This window comes from Salvelinus sp. IW2-2015, linkage group LG14 (assembly GCF_002910315.2).
Source record: "Salvelinus sp. IW2-2015 linkage group LG14, ASM291031v2, whole genome shotgun sequence".
Lineage (NCBI taxonomy): Eukaryota > Metazoa > Chordata > Actinopteri > Salmoniformes > Salmonidae > Salvelinus > Salvelinus sp. IW2-2015.
The window spans coordinates 8,942,679-8,958,707 of record NC_036854.1 but is presented as its reverse complement, the minus strand read 5'-3'; the positions used below and the strand labels follow the sequence as shown (position 1 = coordinate 8,958,707).

The 16,029-nt window shown below is 46.0% G+C and overlaps 1 protein-coding gene across 1 annotated transcript in view; it reads left to right on the top strand.

The window, feature by feature from the left end:
• The window catches only part of syne1a (spectrin repeat containing, nuclear envelope 1a), a 183,201-nt gene that overhangs the window by 119,035 nt on the left and 48,137 nt on the right, over nt 1–16,029 (top strand). Inside the window, 26 exon segments of the mRNA XM_070446763.1 lie at nt 1,202–1,393; nt 3,877–4,008; nt 4,204–4,304; nt 4,465–4,609; nt 4,807–4,935; nt 5,221–5,394; nt 5,583–5,816; nt 5,961–6,062; nt 6,195–6,314; nt 6,615–6,815; nt 7,065–7,238; nt 7,747–7,878; nt 8,161–8,357; nt 10,192–10,324; nt 10,565–10,747; nt 10,957–11,106; nt 11,484–11,660; nt 11,911–12,066; nt 12,233–12,388; nt 12,916–13,086; nt 13,433–13,566; nt 13,812–14,016; nt 14,825–15,007; nt 15,143–15,289; nt 15,416–15,570; nt 15,800–15,947. Of these exon segments, the coding sequence (XP_070302864.1) occupies nt 1,202–1,393; nt 3,877–4,008; nt 4,204–4,304; nt 4,465–4,609; nt 4,807–4,935; nt 5,221–5,394; nt 5,583–5,816; nt 5,961–6,062; nt 6,195–6,314; nt 6,615–6,815; nt 7,065–7,238; nt 7,747–7,878; nt 8,161–8,357; nt 10,192–10,324; nt 10,565–10,747; nt 10,957–11,106; nt 11,484–11,660; nt 11,911–12,066; nt 12,233–12,388; nt 12,916–13,086; nt 13,433–13,566; nt 13,812–14,016; nt 14,825–15,007; nt 15,143–15,289; nt 15,416–15,570; nt 15,800–15,947 (4,131 nt within the window).

Sequence of the window (16,029 nt, the reverse complement as noted above, 5' to 3'; positions counted from 1 at the left end):
TAGATTAGTTGAGTATCTGGAGCATCAGCATTTGTGGGTTCGATTACAGGCTCAAAATGTCCAGAAACAAAGGACTTTCTTCTGAAACTCGTCAGTCTTTTCTTGTTGTGAGAAATGAAGGCTATTCCATGCAAGAAATTGCCAAGAAACTGAAGATCTCGTACAACGCTGTGTACTACTCCCTTCACAGAACAGTGCAAACTGGCTCTAACCAGAATAGAAAGAGGAGTGGGAGGCCCCGGTGCACAACTGAGCAAGAGGACAAGTACATTAGAGTGTCTAGATTGAGAAACAGATGCCTCACAAGTCCTCAACTGGCAGCTTCATTAAATAGTACCCGCAAAACACCAGTCTCAACGTCAACAGTGAAGAGGCGACTCCRGGATGCTGGCCTTCTAGGCAGAGTTCCTCTGTCCTGTCAATGTTCTTTTGCCCATCTTAATCTTTTCTTTTTATTGGCCAGTCTGAGATATGGCTTTTTCTTTGCAACTCTGCCTAGAAGGCCAGAATCCCGGAGTCGCCTCTTCACTGTTGACGTTGAGACTGGTGTTTTGCGGGTACAATTTGTTGAAAACCGTTCAACTATTTTCTCTCTCTTTGAGTTACCTACTCACTACATTTTATGCACTGCAGTGCTAGCTAGCTGTAGCTTATGCTTTCGGTACTAGATTAATTATCTGATCATTTGATTGGGTGGAAAACATGTCAGTTCATGCTGCAAGAGCTCTGTTGGTGGATGTCCTCTGAAAGTTGTCATAATCACTGTGTAAGTCTATGGAAGTGGGTGAGAACCATGAGCCTCATAGGTTTTGTATTGAAGTAATTTTACCCAGAGGAGGACGGAAGCTAGCTGTCCTCCGGCTACACCATGGTGCTACCCAACAGAGTGCTGTTGAGGCTACTGTAGACCTTCATTGCAAAACTGTTTTTAATCAGTTATTTGGTGACGTGAATATATTTAATATAGTTTTATCTACAAATTATAACTTTTTTAATGTTTCACTCTGAGTCTCTACTGATATTGACATATCTTAGCCCTAAGAGTGTGGTCTTGTTAGCTGTATCAGTTGTGGGTTCGCTATCATGTCTCAGCTTTCTTCCCTGCAACAGTGACTCTGCGGTCAAGTTGTGAATCAGGTTGTGGTCACTCTGGTGGTCACTCTGTTTGTGCTGGCCTGACTGTGTGCTGCTGTCCCTGCAGAACATGCTGTTTGAGATTGAGCAGAAGGTGGCCTCCCTGTCAGAGCTATCGGTCCACAGTGAGAGCCTGCTGCTGGAGGGGCGGGCGGGGACGCGCGGGGAGGCCGAGCAGCTCACCTTTAAACTCCACTCCCTTAAAGACAGCCTGGTGGAGCTGCAGAGGATGTTGCAGGACAAACAGGTCGACATCCAGGTGAGACACGATGCATCGTAGTGGTATGAGTGTTGGGCTGTTTTCTCAGTCTCTCTGTCTCGCTCTCTCACTTCTCTCTCTGTCCTCTTCTTTCCTGTCCTCACCTTTCCTATCTCTGTGTCTCTTTCTTTATATATCTCCTCTTTGTCCCGATCATTCCCACTAATTTTACATTCTTTTTTTCTTTCTCTATTTCTCACAGTGGGCTCTATTTTTACTGCGGGTATATGGGCACAGTAGCTGGCGGTGGCRCGAAAGGGCTGGGTTTTGATGAATCAATGAGTTGGAGGCTTAACCCCTCACTGGCCAATCAGAACCTGCTCCATGGCTAAATATGTGGTTGCTTCAAGTTTTTTATGTATTGTGTTGCCTTCAACTCCAATTCGAATGTTAGTCTGCTATAGCCTAGTTTGTTAAATTGACTACAGAAACAAAATAACAAAATGTAGCCCTTCCCATTTTTGCTAAATATGTTGAACATGTTTGCAGTCCACATTGTTCTAAGTAAGGCATGACTTCAGTATGGAGATATATTGTTAAACACAGCATTCAAACTGATATAGGGGCTAGGACTACTGTAAATTGCATAATGGCTATAATTCTAATCTAATTCTAATCAACACGAATCAACAACTTGTTTTAGATAGGCTATGTCTAAATAGAGTGACAGGCACCATAATCACTCCCCGTGGGCATATAATATTAAGGCAACTCAGACAATGCAGGGTTTTACACACATCCAAACTTTTCATAGAAGCTGGACAAAGATCCAATATAAAAGAGATTGTCCACTCACTATTATACTGCTCCCAAATATAATGTTTAAGAAACATAATGGAACCATCATACAGATTGTATTCACACTTCTCCAGAAACAGCAGACGGCTCCTAAATTCCACTGCATGCCAGTTGGATGTAATCATCATAAAGACAGGACGGTGAATCATTCTAAAATGTTTGGTTTTTAATCAAATTAAACAACAATATTTCAAAATAGCTTGGGGTCAGAAGCATGTTATCATAGAATGGACAGAATAAAAAAGAAACAACAGATTGCTGTTGAACCAGCCGTAGTTTTAGCCTATAGGCACGCCTAGGTAAGTACAAGGGTCACCAGCATCATCTCATCACTCGTTTCATGATGGGCACATGTAGCTTACATGGAGTGGTTGTTATTGACATCCAAAACGGGAGCTGGCTAAAATGATGTAAGATTACACAATACATAGATAAAAGAAGGGGATGTCCGCTCACTGTTTTGCTGCTCCCAAACGTGATGTTTTAATAAAGCTTTGGTGATTAAGATGTAGTTCAAAGCAGTCTCACGAATCAAACTCTTTATTGATAGGCTTGGATACTTTGCGAATCCATTGGGTAGGTCAAAAAAGCTATGTGCTTGGTTTTTAATCAAATGAAACCAAATGTTTTTTAATACTAGGGTTACCGGCACAAAAAGCACATCTCGTCTCTTGTTCCATGAGCATAAGGGCACTTTGTGTCATGGGCGGTTAGGTAACGCCTCCACTCACAAAATCCATGCCATTACCAACCTCTAAGACCTGCTTTTTGTTGGTCTTAAATCCCGATATGCGCTGCATGAAATTGTCACTTTTGCGCTTGTTTTCAAGGACACACCTCAAATATTGCCACCCCTCCCACCTCAGCGCCAGCAAGCTGATATTAGACAGGTACATTGCTGAACCTGGCGTATGGGGTGGAAAATGCCAGAGAGACAATTTTTACATGCTGAAATCGCAAACTAACGTGCGTTTGGCACTTGCGCCGCCGTAGTAACAGACAAATTTAGCCCTCTCCCTCTCTCACACACAAACACAGTTGGACCATACACCTGCCTCTCTTATGTGTTGGTGTATTGTTGTGTTTTGTTGAAGTGTGTTGCGCATCTCCATCAATAGTTGTTTTGTGTGGACACAAAGGCTATGCTTCAGTCATAAAGGCCCACTGTCTCCCATCAGAACAGCAACTGCCTGTATGTCACACAAACAAAGAGCAAAGAGATGCCAACCTCTAATCCTAACCCAGAGATGCTCTGGAATCCTCTCTCTCTGGTCATCATACTGACTCTAACACTGTTGTACATGGTATTCGGGCCTCTCACTTTGCTATGATATCGTCTTCAGTAGTAGTAGGTATGTTTACAAGCATGTAAGCACGGATCTGCATTTCAAACCAATAGTTGGAATGCACCCTTTCAATATGTATTATGAAGAAATATGTCATCATTTTTTACCAAATAGTCTTAGAATATAATTTCCTTGAACAAGCTTTTAATCTCCTAAAATAGAATTTAAAGAGTAATCCATCCCTTTTAATCCGTTACTTGGAGAGTAATCCTAGTTGGAGTATCTTTGTAATTCAATCTCACAAAACTGTGCATCAAAGTAACTGCATTTATCACCGTTTATATCCACTGTAACATCTCTCCTTTAACCCCTAACCTCTGACCTCTGCATGTGTCCCAGGGTTCATTGCAGGAGCAGGAGGACAGTGAGCCAGACTCCATCCTGTCCCAGAGTCCCAACATACAGGACTGGCTGTCCCAGGCCCGCTCCACACGCACACAACAGCACCATGACAACCTGCTACGACAGAGGGTAGGATATGACATAGCTCTTCCTGTACATTTACTATACCGCTATACTGTACCATTACTCGACATATTTCCTTCCCTCTGGAGTGCGTACGGGTATAGTTATCTTAAGTGGAGTATGTATCTGTGTTGGAGAAGTAAATGTACTGTGGAGGGTATGGAGCTGTGTGTATTCATGCTCTATTATTTTATTGTGTAGGAGCTGGAGGAGCAGCTGGCAGAGCAGAGAAGGCTACTGAAGTCTGTAGCCAGTGTAGGGGAGGAGATTCTCACCCAACAGACCACACCCAATGGAGACAGGTACGTTTTACCTCGCACGCACGCACGCACGCACGCACGCACGCACGCACGCACACACACACACACACACGCACACACTCATTGTTTTCTCTCTCATTCTTGCACTGGTCTCTGTTTATCCCTTACTATTTCATTCACTCTCTCCCCCCTCTCTCTATAGTGAGGGAACGCCTGGTGTGTTGTTAGAGGCAGAGACCTTGACCCCTCATGACCAGATGAGACAGAGGTGGGAGAATCTGAGTAAAGACCAGAGCACCAAACTCCAGCTGTCTCTTAACTCACTGGAGCAGGAGCAGCTCAGTCCGGTAAGCATGGCTTGGATATCTATTATCTTCGTATCTACAAAATGCCTTACCTGTCTAAGCACACCGGTCCACATAGCATCTAATGTTATTCAAATACCTACAGTACAAACCATATTCCAACCAAGTACAGTAACCAGTACTAACTTATGGTGTGAGATTACGTCAGTATCTGACAGTCCTGTTTCCCCTCTCCCCAGGTGCTCCACAGGTCATGTGTGTCCAGCCCAGGGGTGGTGTTCAGGAGGGAGGCGCTGGGACAAGACCCTTACTTCCCCAGGGCTCTGTTTGAGGGCTGCAGCCAGACTCTAGAGAGGCTAGCCCAAGAGGTAATACACGTACACCAACTGGGTGTATATAACATGAGGATGGAAGTAATACAGTCAACCAGTAATATATAGGTTTCCTGGATGTGTACATGAAAACATGGATTGACTGTGATTCAGTGAGAATGCTTATTTTTGTGATGAATTAAGCCTCTCTGGTTACATTAACGTACAGTAGCTACCTCCAGTAAATGATGTGGCTGTGCTAGCTTTAAATATGTTAGACAGTTAGTTAGTTAGTTAGTTAAAGTGTAACATTTATATAACTCCTATGTTGTGCGCCTACAGCCAGGAGGCGTTGCTGACAATAAGCAGGGCGTGCCCAGGGGTGTGCCGGTGCAGGAAGAGCTGTATGTGGCTGTGTCTGCAGCTTCGTCCTGGCTGGACAGTGCTGAGAACAACGTCCTCTCTGGTCCTGTGCTGCTGTCAGAGGACACTGAGACACAGCTCTCTAACCTGGAGGTAACCACAGGCAGAGGCAATCAAACAAATTACAGTTCTATTAACCAACCAGCTAATAGACTTTATGGAGCAATATTCCCCACACACATAATATGAGAACATTCAGAGGACATTCCCTCTATACTGTATTATGAACTATATTACTGGGCTTTTGTCTGACCTCTTCTCCTTGTCCTCTTCCTCTGCAGGGCCTGAGTAAAGAGGTGAGGGAGGTGACAGGGGAGATGAGCAAGTGCAGGGAGCTGCTGGGAGGAGGAGGTGGAGCAGCAGGAGGAGGGAGGAGGCTGTATGGAGGGGAGGAGCAGGCCCTGATGGAAGACACTCTGGATGGGCTGCAGGAGAGACTGGGCCTGCTGGACCAAACGCTGGAGCAACACTGTGACTGTATGAGAGACCGACTGCAGGAACACACCGGCTTCCAGGTAGCTACTGTGCATGTGTGTGTGTGTTTGTTTGTTTGTGCACGTGTGTGCGTGCGTGCGTGCGATATAAAGGCATGTCTACCATTCGTCATTGTCATCATTGCTAACCTTTGACCCCCATCTCTCCTGTCTCCTCTCCACCAGACGGAGCTGAGGCTGCTGTTCACAGCTCTCAGTGAGAGTAAACACCAGCTGCTGCAGAGGTTGGCTGGAGCCATAGACAGGCCTGCACCCAAACAGATGGAGGTACAGTGATAGTAATACACACACACACACACACACACACACACACACACACACACACACACACACACACACACACACACACACACACACACACACACACACACATTTAACACAGTCCTTTTTCATGAACAGACATTATCCGAGGTGGAGGATGGTCTGAGGGAGTTTGAGCAGAGAGTAGCAGAGCTCAGGAGCAGAGCGGAGGGACTACAGCCTGACCAGATCTCCAACCAGGAGTTTCTCAAACTACAGGTAACAACACAACTCTGTCTCCTAATAACAATGTCATATAACCTATGTTTAATATATACTGTGTAATAAATGATGTATGATTAAAACAGTCAGGGGATGAATTGTCAAAGGTTAACAGGGGGGAAGGTACTGGTTGTGCAGGGGTGGTGAGGCGGTGCTGTGAATATGGGTGGTTTTGTTAACAAGGGGGGTGCCGTAGGCCCCCATCCCCCTCATATCAACTAACTACTGTCTGATATCTGACCCAGGATGTGTAGTGTATGTTTGATGCACTGTATTATCTGTAACCCATGTCTATAGGATGCCTACGAGGAGCTGGTGTTGATGGTAGGCTCCAGGCGTAGCAGTTTGAACCACAGCCTGTCTCTGAAGGCCCAGTACGAGAGTGCCCTGCATGACCTCACAGACCTGGTCGACACCGCACAGGACAAGATGGCCGCCGACCAGAAGATGACCGTGGGCTCTGTCATAGAAGTGCAGATACTCCTGGACAAGCACAAGGTCGGTCCTTCAAAAAGAGAGTTTGGTGATATTACATGTTAAGCTAACAATAAATGTCCACACTCAAACATTATTGGGTGGGCTGTCACATTGTCATATCAGGGTCCAGAACATACTAATAACGTCATGGTGTTCTTTAGTGTTGCTTATTTTTAAGGTCACAATGCATTTTTCCACTCTCAATTCATGACATTTGTCCAACCACATTTTATCTTTCTCTCTCACCCTCCCACCCCCTCCTCTCCCCAGGAGTTTTTCCAGGGTTTGGAGTGTCATATGATCCTGACCCAGACATTCTACAGTAAGGTGAGCGGCCTGGTGGTCCAGAGGGAGAGCCAGGTCCTGGAGGAGACCCTGGCCCTGGCCAACAACGTCCTCAAACAGGCTCACCGTAGAGGGGTCGAGCTGGAAGGAATACTGGAGGTAAGAGTGGGATGGTGGAAGCATACAGTACCTGGTTGCTACTTAGGGAAGCAAGAGGGGAATGGTTACTTGCTACTGAAGGAGGGATTGGGTAATTGGTTTGGTGGACTGGTTCGATGCTTTTTTTGTGGCTGGATGGATGTGGATGGATGGAAGAAGGAATGGAGTGGATTGATAGAAAGAAATTGAGAGAGAGAGTTAAAGGGATGTATGGGATAGATTGATAGACTGTGGAATAAATGAATGGTCAGGTTAACTGAGAGAGTGACTGATTTGTTTAATAATTTCCCCCTCTAGGTCAGTCATAGTAGATGACAACAATAAATTAACAGACCGACAAATTGATGAAATGATGAATGGCAAAGTGATTGGATGAACAGTCTAATATTAAACCCTTTCCCCTTCCCCTCTCTCTCGCTCTCTCTCTCTTTCTCTCTCTCGCTCTCTCTCTGTCTGTGTTGTCTGTCTGTCTGTTGTTTGTCTGTTGTCTGTCTGTTGTTTGTCCCAGTCGTGGAGCATGCTGGTGGAGGACTACCAGGCTCTGTACAGGCAGCTGGAGGCAGTAGAGTGTAGTATCCCTACGGTGGGCCTGGTGGAGGAGACAGAGGAGAGACTCAGCGACAGGATCACTCTCTACCAGGTACGCAGCACACACCTCTCATCATACACACCTACTGATTGACCTGGCACAAGACCGATTATTTTAGCATGTTCCCTTATTGCAATGGAAATCACTAAAAACGTAACTGAATTCAATGAAACTCCCCCAAGGATACACATACAGGTGTCCCCCAGGTATACATGTTTGTGTTCTCGTTGCACATGGTATTGAAACACCTTAGTATTGGGTACTGTGACTTACAGGTCATTGTTTTCTGATCCATACCTCTCACCTCTCACCTCTCCTCCTTCCCGTCTATAGCGTCTGAAGACCAGCCTGACAGAGCACCAGCCTCAGCTCTATCAGGTGATGGAAGAGGGGAAGAGGCTGCTGCTGTCTGTGTGTTGCTCAGACCTGGAGAACCAGCTCACCCAGCTAGGGGAACACTGGCTCTGCTCCACCACCAAGGTCAACAAGGAGCTGCACCGCTTTGATTCCACCCTCAAACACTGGAGCAGGTCAGAGGAGAGGGGAGGGGGAGAGGGAGAGGGGAGGTGGGAGAGAAGAGGGAAGAGGGGGAGAGGAGGAGAGTGGGTTTGGTTTAAAGTTATTGCGGGGTATTAGCCTGAATAGATACTGTATATCATATAAATTGTCATTGTGTTGTGTTTCTATGCTGTATATGCTATTGCTAATTTTAACCATGTATGCCAACGGTGGAAGATACACTACAGTATGAGTCCAGACTAGCTAAGTACGTTTTTTAAATTGAATCGCAGAATTTAACATGAAACACTAATCCCAGAACTAAACATGAAACACTAATCCCAGAACTAAACATGAAACACTAATCCCAGAACTAAACACGAAACACTAATCCCAGAACTAATACACGAAACAAAACACTAATCCCAGAACTAAACACGAAACACTAATCACCAGAACTAAACATGAAACACTAATCCCAGAAGCTCAAACACGAAACACTAATCCCAGGCTAAACATAAACACTAATCCCAGAACTAAACACGAAACACTAATCCCAGAACTAAACATGAAACACTAATCCCAGAACTAAACATGAAAACACTAATCCCAGAACTAAACATGAAACACTAACCCAGAACTAAACATGAAACACTAATCCCAGAGACTAAACATGAAACACTAATCCCAGAGCTAAACATGAAACACTAATCCCAGAACTAAACAATGAAAAACAATCCCAGAACTAAAACATGAAACACTCAAATCAAATCAAATGTATTTATATAGCCTTTCTTACATCAGCTGATATATCAAAGTGCTGTACAGAAACCCAGCCTAAACCCCAAACAGCAAGCAATGCAGGGGTAGAAGCACGGTGGCTAGGAAAAACTCCCTAGAAAGGCAAAACCTAGGAAGAAACCTAGAGAGGAACCAGGTTATGAGGGGTGGCCAGTCCTCTTCTGGCTGTGCCGGATGGAGATTATAACAGAACATGGCCAAGATGTTCAAATGTTCATAAATGACCGCATGGTCAAATAATAATAATCACAGTAGTTGTCGAGGGTGCAACAAGTCAGCACCTCAGGAGTAAATGTCAGTTGTTTTTTCATAGCCAATCATTGAGAGTATCTCTACCGCTCCTGCTGTCTCTAGAGAGTTGAAAACAGCAGGTCTGGGACAGGTAGCACGTCCGGTGAACAGGTCAGGGTTCCATAGCCCGAGGCAGAACAGTTGAAACTGGAGCAGCAGCACGGCCAGGTGGACTGGACACAGCAGGAGTCATCATGCCAGGTAGTCCTGAGGCATGGTCCTAGGGCTCAGGTCCTCCGAGAGAGAGAAAGAAAGAAAGAAAAGAGATAAAGAGGAGATTTAGAGAGAGCATACTTAAATTCACACAGGACACCGGATAAGACAGGAGAAATAGTCCAGATATAACAGACTGACCCCCGACACATAAACTACTGCAGCATAAATACTGGAGGCTGAGACAGGAGGGGTCAGGAGACACTGTGGCCCCATCCGATGATACCCCCGGACAGGGCCAAACAGGCAGGATATAACCTCACCCACTTTGCCAAAGCACAGCCCCCACACCACTAGAGGGATATCTTCAACCACCAATTTACCATCCTGAGATAAGGCCGAGTATAGCCCACAAAGATCTCCGCCACGGCACAACCCAAGGGGGGGCGCCAACCCAACCCCCAACACTAATCCCAGAGCTAAACATGAAACACTAATCCCAGAACTTAACATGAAACACTAATCCCAGAACTAAATATGAAACACTAATCCCAGAACTAAACATGAAACACTAATCCCAGAGCTAAACATTTGCTGCTGTTATATCATGTGACCTTACAGGTACCAGAGTGAGTCAGCAGAGTTGAGTCAGTGGTTGCGGTCAGCTCTGGACCGTCTGGAGTTCTGGACCACACAGTCTGTGACCGTACCTCAGGAGCTGGAGACAGTCAGAGACCACCTGTATGCCTTCCTGGTGAGTGAGACTGAGAGACCTCAAGTTATACCAGATAGATAGGTCTACACATATCCCAGAGAAATGTATTTATACATGTATGCTGTAGATAGAACAAGCTTTTTCTTGGTCACGTCAGCTGACCAAGAAAACCTCTGGGTCCTATGTGCAGTCGTGTTCTTTCCACCATCATGTGCAATGATCTAACAAAAGGAATGAAAGCTCACCTCCCCCYCACTCTCTCTTTCTCTCCCCCTGTAGGAGTTCTATAAGGAGGTGGATGCTAAGTCGTCTCTGCGCTCCTCAGTGCTGAGTACAGGCAACCAGCTGCTGCGGCTGAAGAGGGTGGACACGGCTGGTCTGAGATCAGCTCTGGCCCAGGTGGACACCCAGTGGGCTGAGCTGTTCACACGCATCCCAGTGGTACAGGAAAAACTACACCAGGTATGGGATCAGTCTAAAGTTTGTTAACTTGCTGCCATTGTTTAGCTTAATATGTAGAGTAACACATTTTGAAACTAATTCATAAGTTAGGAATGTTATAACTAAAGAAATGCCTCCTGCTGTGGTGTCTGTGGTGTCAGTCCACTGAGAACTGGGAAATGGAGAGATGCAGTTTGTAACATGACTTTGCCTTGTGTTTGTGCCTGCAGCTGCAGATGGAGAAGCTGGCGTCGCGTCACGCCATCACAGAGCTGATGAGCTGGATCTCTCTCATGGAGAACGTGATAGCGGAGGACCAGCAGAGGATCATGGGAGCAGTGGGGTCAGAGGTTGTTCAGGACTACCTACAGAAGTACAAGGTAAGATAGTGTAGTAGAGGTACTCCTCTCAGAGACATTGCTAAAACAAATCAGAGCATCATTGTAATGATTTAAATGAGTGTTGTGACAATTTCACTCTGTCTCTGTCTCTGTCTCTCTACTTTATTATCGTCCATCCTTTTTCTGTCTCTGCTGTCCCTCTCTCCCATTACTCAATGTATCCTGTCTCTATACTTTCCCACATCTACCCACTCTCTCTCCCTTCCATCTCTCTCTCGCTCCCTCTTATCTCTCTCTCCCATCTTTCTTTCTCTCTCTCTCTCTCTCTCCCTCCCATCTCTCTCTCTCCCCCACCCTCCTCTATCTCCCTCCCATCTCTTTCTCTCTCTCGCCTATTCCCCTGTCTGTCTCTCCAGGGGTTCAGTATTGACCTGACATGTAAACAGCTGACGGTGGACTTCGTCAACCAGTCAGTGCTCCAGATCAGTAGTCAGGATGTGGAGGGGAAGCGCAGCGACAAGACCGACTTCGCTGAGCGCCTGGGAGCCATGAACCGCCGCTGGCAGATACTGCAAGGCCTCATCATTGAGAAGGTAGCTACCCCCCCCCCCCCCYATTGGCCTGGAGGAATAATGTTTCTGAAAGCCCCCCCCACACCTTTTGGATAGAAAACATCAGTAACTGTTTGATAGCCCCACTTTTTGATAGCCAGAACAACAAGATTTAGGTGAAAGACAAGTCAACGATCTACGCACTGATCTCCCAAGTTCATGCTTTGACTTTCAGACATTGATGGCAGTTGTTGTTCTTGTTGTGTGACATGTTGCTGTGTGTGTACCCCAGATCCAGCTGTTGGAAGGCCTGTTGGAGGGCTGGATGGAGCATGAGAATGGTGTTCAGGCCCTGAAGACCTGGTTGACCCTGCAAGAAGACAAACTGAAGAAGAGACACAGGATAGATGACGTAGCATCGGTGCAGAATGCACTCAAAGACTGTCAGGTAGGGACATAGATACAGCATCAACACCATTCACTATTTCCCATTAAACCTACAAGCAAATATTCTCTTCACAGTAAGTTTTCTAACCTCAGATCAGTTCTAATTCATCTATAATATTTGTTTTCTTATGTTGTTTATCTTTCTATTCGCTCTTTCTCTTGCTCAGGAGTTGGAAGAGTTAGTGAAGGAGAAAGAGAAGGATTTAGAGAAAGCTGAAGAGAGAGGGAGCGCACTCATCCAGGAAAAGAGGGGGCAGGCCTGCTCTGTTGTTATGGAGACCCTTAAAGGGTTGAACCAGTCCTGGGCCAACCTGGACAATATGGTGGGTTTATAGACAATTCTCCAGACTGATACCATGACACTCACACAATTAATCGGACAGATTTTGTTTACATTTTAGGAACAGTTTCACCGCCTAGAGTACCATATCCAAATCTAACCTCAATTCAGACAGAAAACACCAAGTATTTGTTTAACCATTTGTTAGAAAGTCAATTACAATACTTTAGGTCTTGGCGGTAGACTCTGCAGCTTCGGGGTAGCTCACTGCACGGTGTAGCTTTACCAATCCGCCCTATTGGGAAAAGAGCAGAGCCAAACAGGTGGAGGCTGGCGTGGTGGTGGGCTAGCAGAAAACAGACAACGCATAGCGAATTACATCATCAGCATGGCAGCAAAGAAACACCAGCGCATAGTTGCTATCAGCTGATGTAAACACTCAGGTTTCCTGTCTGAACTGGCTTCACTATATTATAATCCCAATTTAACMCCCATGGCTTTCAGAGAATCCCTGACAATAGTAAAAAAACTAAATGTGGAACATAATGTCCTCTCTCTCCGGCCCTCCAGATTGGTCAGATGAAGGTGAGTCTGCGGTCAGTGCTGGAGCAGTGGACTCTGTACCGCCGTGCTGCTGAGGAGATCAACGGTTACCTGATGGAGGGGAGGTACTCCGTGTCCCGGCTACACCTGCTCACAGGCTCCCTGGAGGCTGTACAGCAACAGGTGGAAAGCCTGGAGGTGAGACAACCGAAACACAACTAAAATACAACCAAAACACAAATAAAATACAATCAAAACACAACTAAAATACAACAAAACACAACAAAAATACAACCTCAGCACACCCTGAGGTTGGAATAACATGGGAAACATTTTGAATAAAAAAATCGAAGAAAAATTCCTATGCAGAATGAAGGCAAGATTGTCATAGGAAGGCAAGAGCTCAAGATTGAAGTTAAATTGAGATTGTTGAATTGTCATGTTATAGCATTACAATATTTAGCCTGATAACTTGTTTGTAGAGAGTGAACAGATTCTCTGTATTTTATCTTTGTCATTGACCCGGCGCTATGTACCTGTTCAGAACCTGCAGGAGGAGTTAGACAAGCAGGAGAGCAGTCTGAGGAAGTTTGGCTCTGTCACACATCAGCTGCTGACAGAGTGCCACCCGTCTGTGGCAGACACACTGGACGGAGCCCTCCGGGACGTCAACATCAGGTGGGCATTGAAGAAGGGCTGCAGGGTAATGGGGATTTGGATCCCCATTAGCTGTTACAGCTGTAACAGCTAATCTTCCTGGGGCCCACTGTGAGCTAGGAGTCTGGAATGTTATCACTCAGTATACACGGTTGGCTTATCTTAGAACAGTCTGTGACACTTGATGCAAGTGCAACACTATTTTCGGTTCGGTGTCATAACTGCTCCCAGTTCAGATCCTAACTTATTATCTTCCTCTGTCTCAGGTGGAACGGTCTGCTGGAGCAGATCTCAGAACAGCTGAGGAGCAGCAAGGCTCTGCTGGGTCTGTGGCAGCGCTACACAGAGCTGTATGACCAGAGTGTCTCTGCTGTACACAAACAAGAGGAGAGGGCCGACAGGCTGCTCAAGAGTGCCACCGACAGAGACGTCACGGAAGAGGAAAGCAACGCATGGATTAGAGACTGCAGCGTAAGCAATGAATGCACCTAAATGACATACACTGAGTGTACAAAACATTAGGAATGTCTTTTATTTCTATGACAGACTGACCAGTTGAATCCAGGTGAAAGTTATGATCCCTTATTTATGTCACTTGCTAAATCCACTTCAATCAGTGTAGATGAACGGAAGGAGGCAGGTTAAAGAAGGATGTTTAAGCGTTGAGACAATTGAAACATGGATTTTGTATTTGGGTCATTCAGAGGGTGAATCGGCAAGACAAAAATTAGAGACGATCTGCCACACAGCAGTTTTCCTTAGATATACATTACAGTTTTGAAAGCCTAGCTTTTAGTGAAGAATGCAGCCTTGCTCTCATGTGAATAAGCATAGAAACTGCCTGGCAGCGTGTTTCAGAGAAGTACCGAAGCCCCTAGCCCTTCGGTAGGTGKCCAAATTACACCCAGTGTGTCTGAATCCAGACCCAGCGCACCATGACAAAAGACCTTTCAGACTGTTAGGCCAAAGTGCCGCACAGGCCTAACAGGGTGAGGGAGGCTGGCAGGGCTGGTGATAAACAGTACAGTAGAGCCAAAACGCTTTATTTTCAGTGTTTAAATTATAGAAACTCCACAGTGAAGATGTAGAAATGGGTTTCAGTTGCCAAGCATGGAGGACAGTAATAGTAACTTGTCTTTCAGAGGAGAAAAGCCCTCTATTGTTTAGTGATGCTATTCATTTTTGCCCTCTGACCTTACTCTTACAGAACCAAGTTCACAGTATTTTGTCCTCCAATTCCAATCCTCATAGCTGCGTTGTTGTTGTTGTTGTTGTGTAGGAGTTGCTGGGTGCCCAGGCAACAGTACAACAGTCTCTACTACAGCTGCAGCAGCTGGGGGAACAGCTGAAGACTCAGGTTGACGCCTCCTCCATGGCAGCCCTCCAATCAGACTGCCTGTCACTCACACATCGCCTAGCAACGCTGGAGCACGCCCTGCACAGGCAGCAGGAAGTACTGCAGGTGGATCATCTGTGCTACAGCGTCACAAGCACACAGTAGAGCAGTGTACACACGTACACATGTCCAAACACCCTTCATGTACAATATATACAGTACATTCATACTTTTGTACCCCCTCTATTTCTCCCTCTCTAGTGTGGAGCTGACGACTGTGAGCGTTTTAAAGAGCAGTTGGACTCTCTGACCTGTCAGGCTGAGCAGGCTGAAGAGGTACTGAGGGAGTCCGACCCAGTCGGAACACCGGAACTCACTGTCATACAGGAGCGCATGGAAAAACTCATGGTAAACATGTCTGACAACTGAGCTGAACCTCTGTTGAATCCTTGATAACACTATTGCTTCAATTGCTTCTATATTGCCTCTATTGTAAATTCAGAACATCTCTCAAATCCCTTCCTCCCTCTCCAGAGCCAGATGTGTAAGTTGAGCAGCCATTCTCCTGATCTAGAGCGTGTGAATGAGCTGGCCTACAGACTGCCCCTGAACGACAGAGAGATCAAACGCCTCCAGAGCCTCAACAGAGCCTGGACCTCCCACTCCGCACACCTGACTGAGAGATTCAGGTAGCTTTATTAACGTCTTCACATACAGAACAATAGTTACACATGCATTGCACTTATCAAGCCATTCCTATCTCATTGTGTGTTACCCTAAATTACAAACGATATGATGTAGGTTGAAAAACAAGAACTCCATGTTGCATGTTCATTATGTTGCTATTGTTCCACAGGATGGATAAAGGTGTTACAATCTGTTGTGTGACTCTGTGCTATCTCGTGTCTCCCTCCTCAGTAAGCTGCAGGCGGTGTTGCTGCAGCAGCAGAGCTTCCTGCAGAAGTGTGAGGACTGGATGGACTTCCTGTCCCATACGGAACAAAAGCTGGCCGCTGAGACCTCTGGGAACTACCACAGCCTGCTGGAGCAGCAGAGAGACCACGAGGTGAGGATAGGAGGAGGGAGGGAGGTGAGAGGAGTGGGGTGGGGGGGGTCAGGAGAGAGGTTAGGTGCAGGGGGGTATGGGC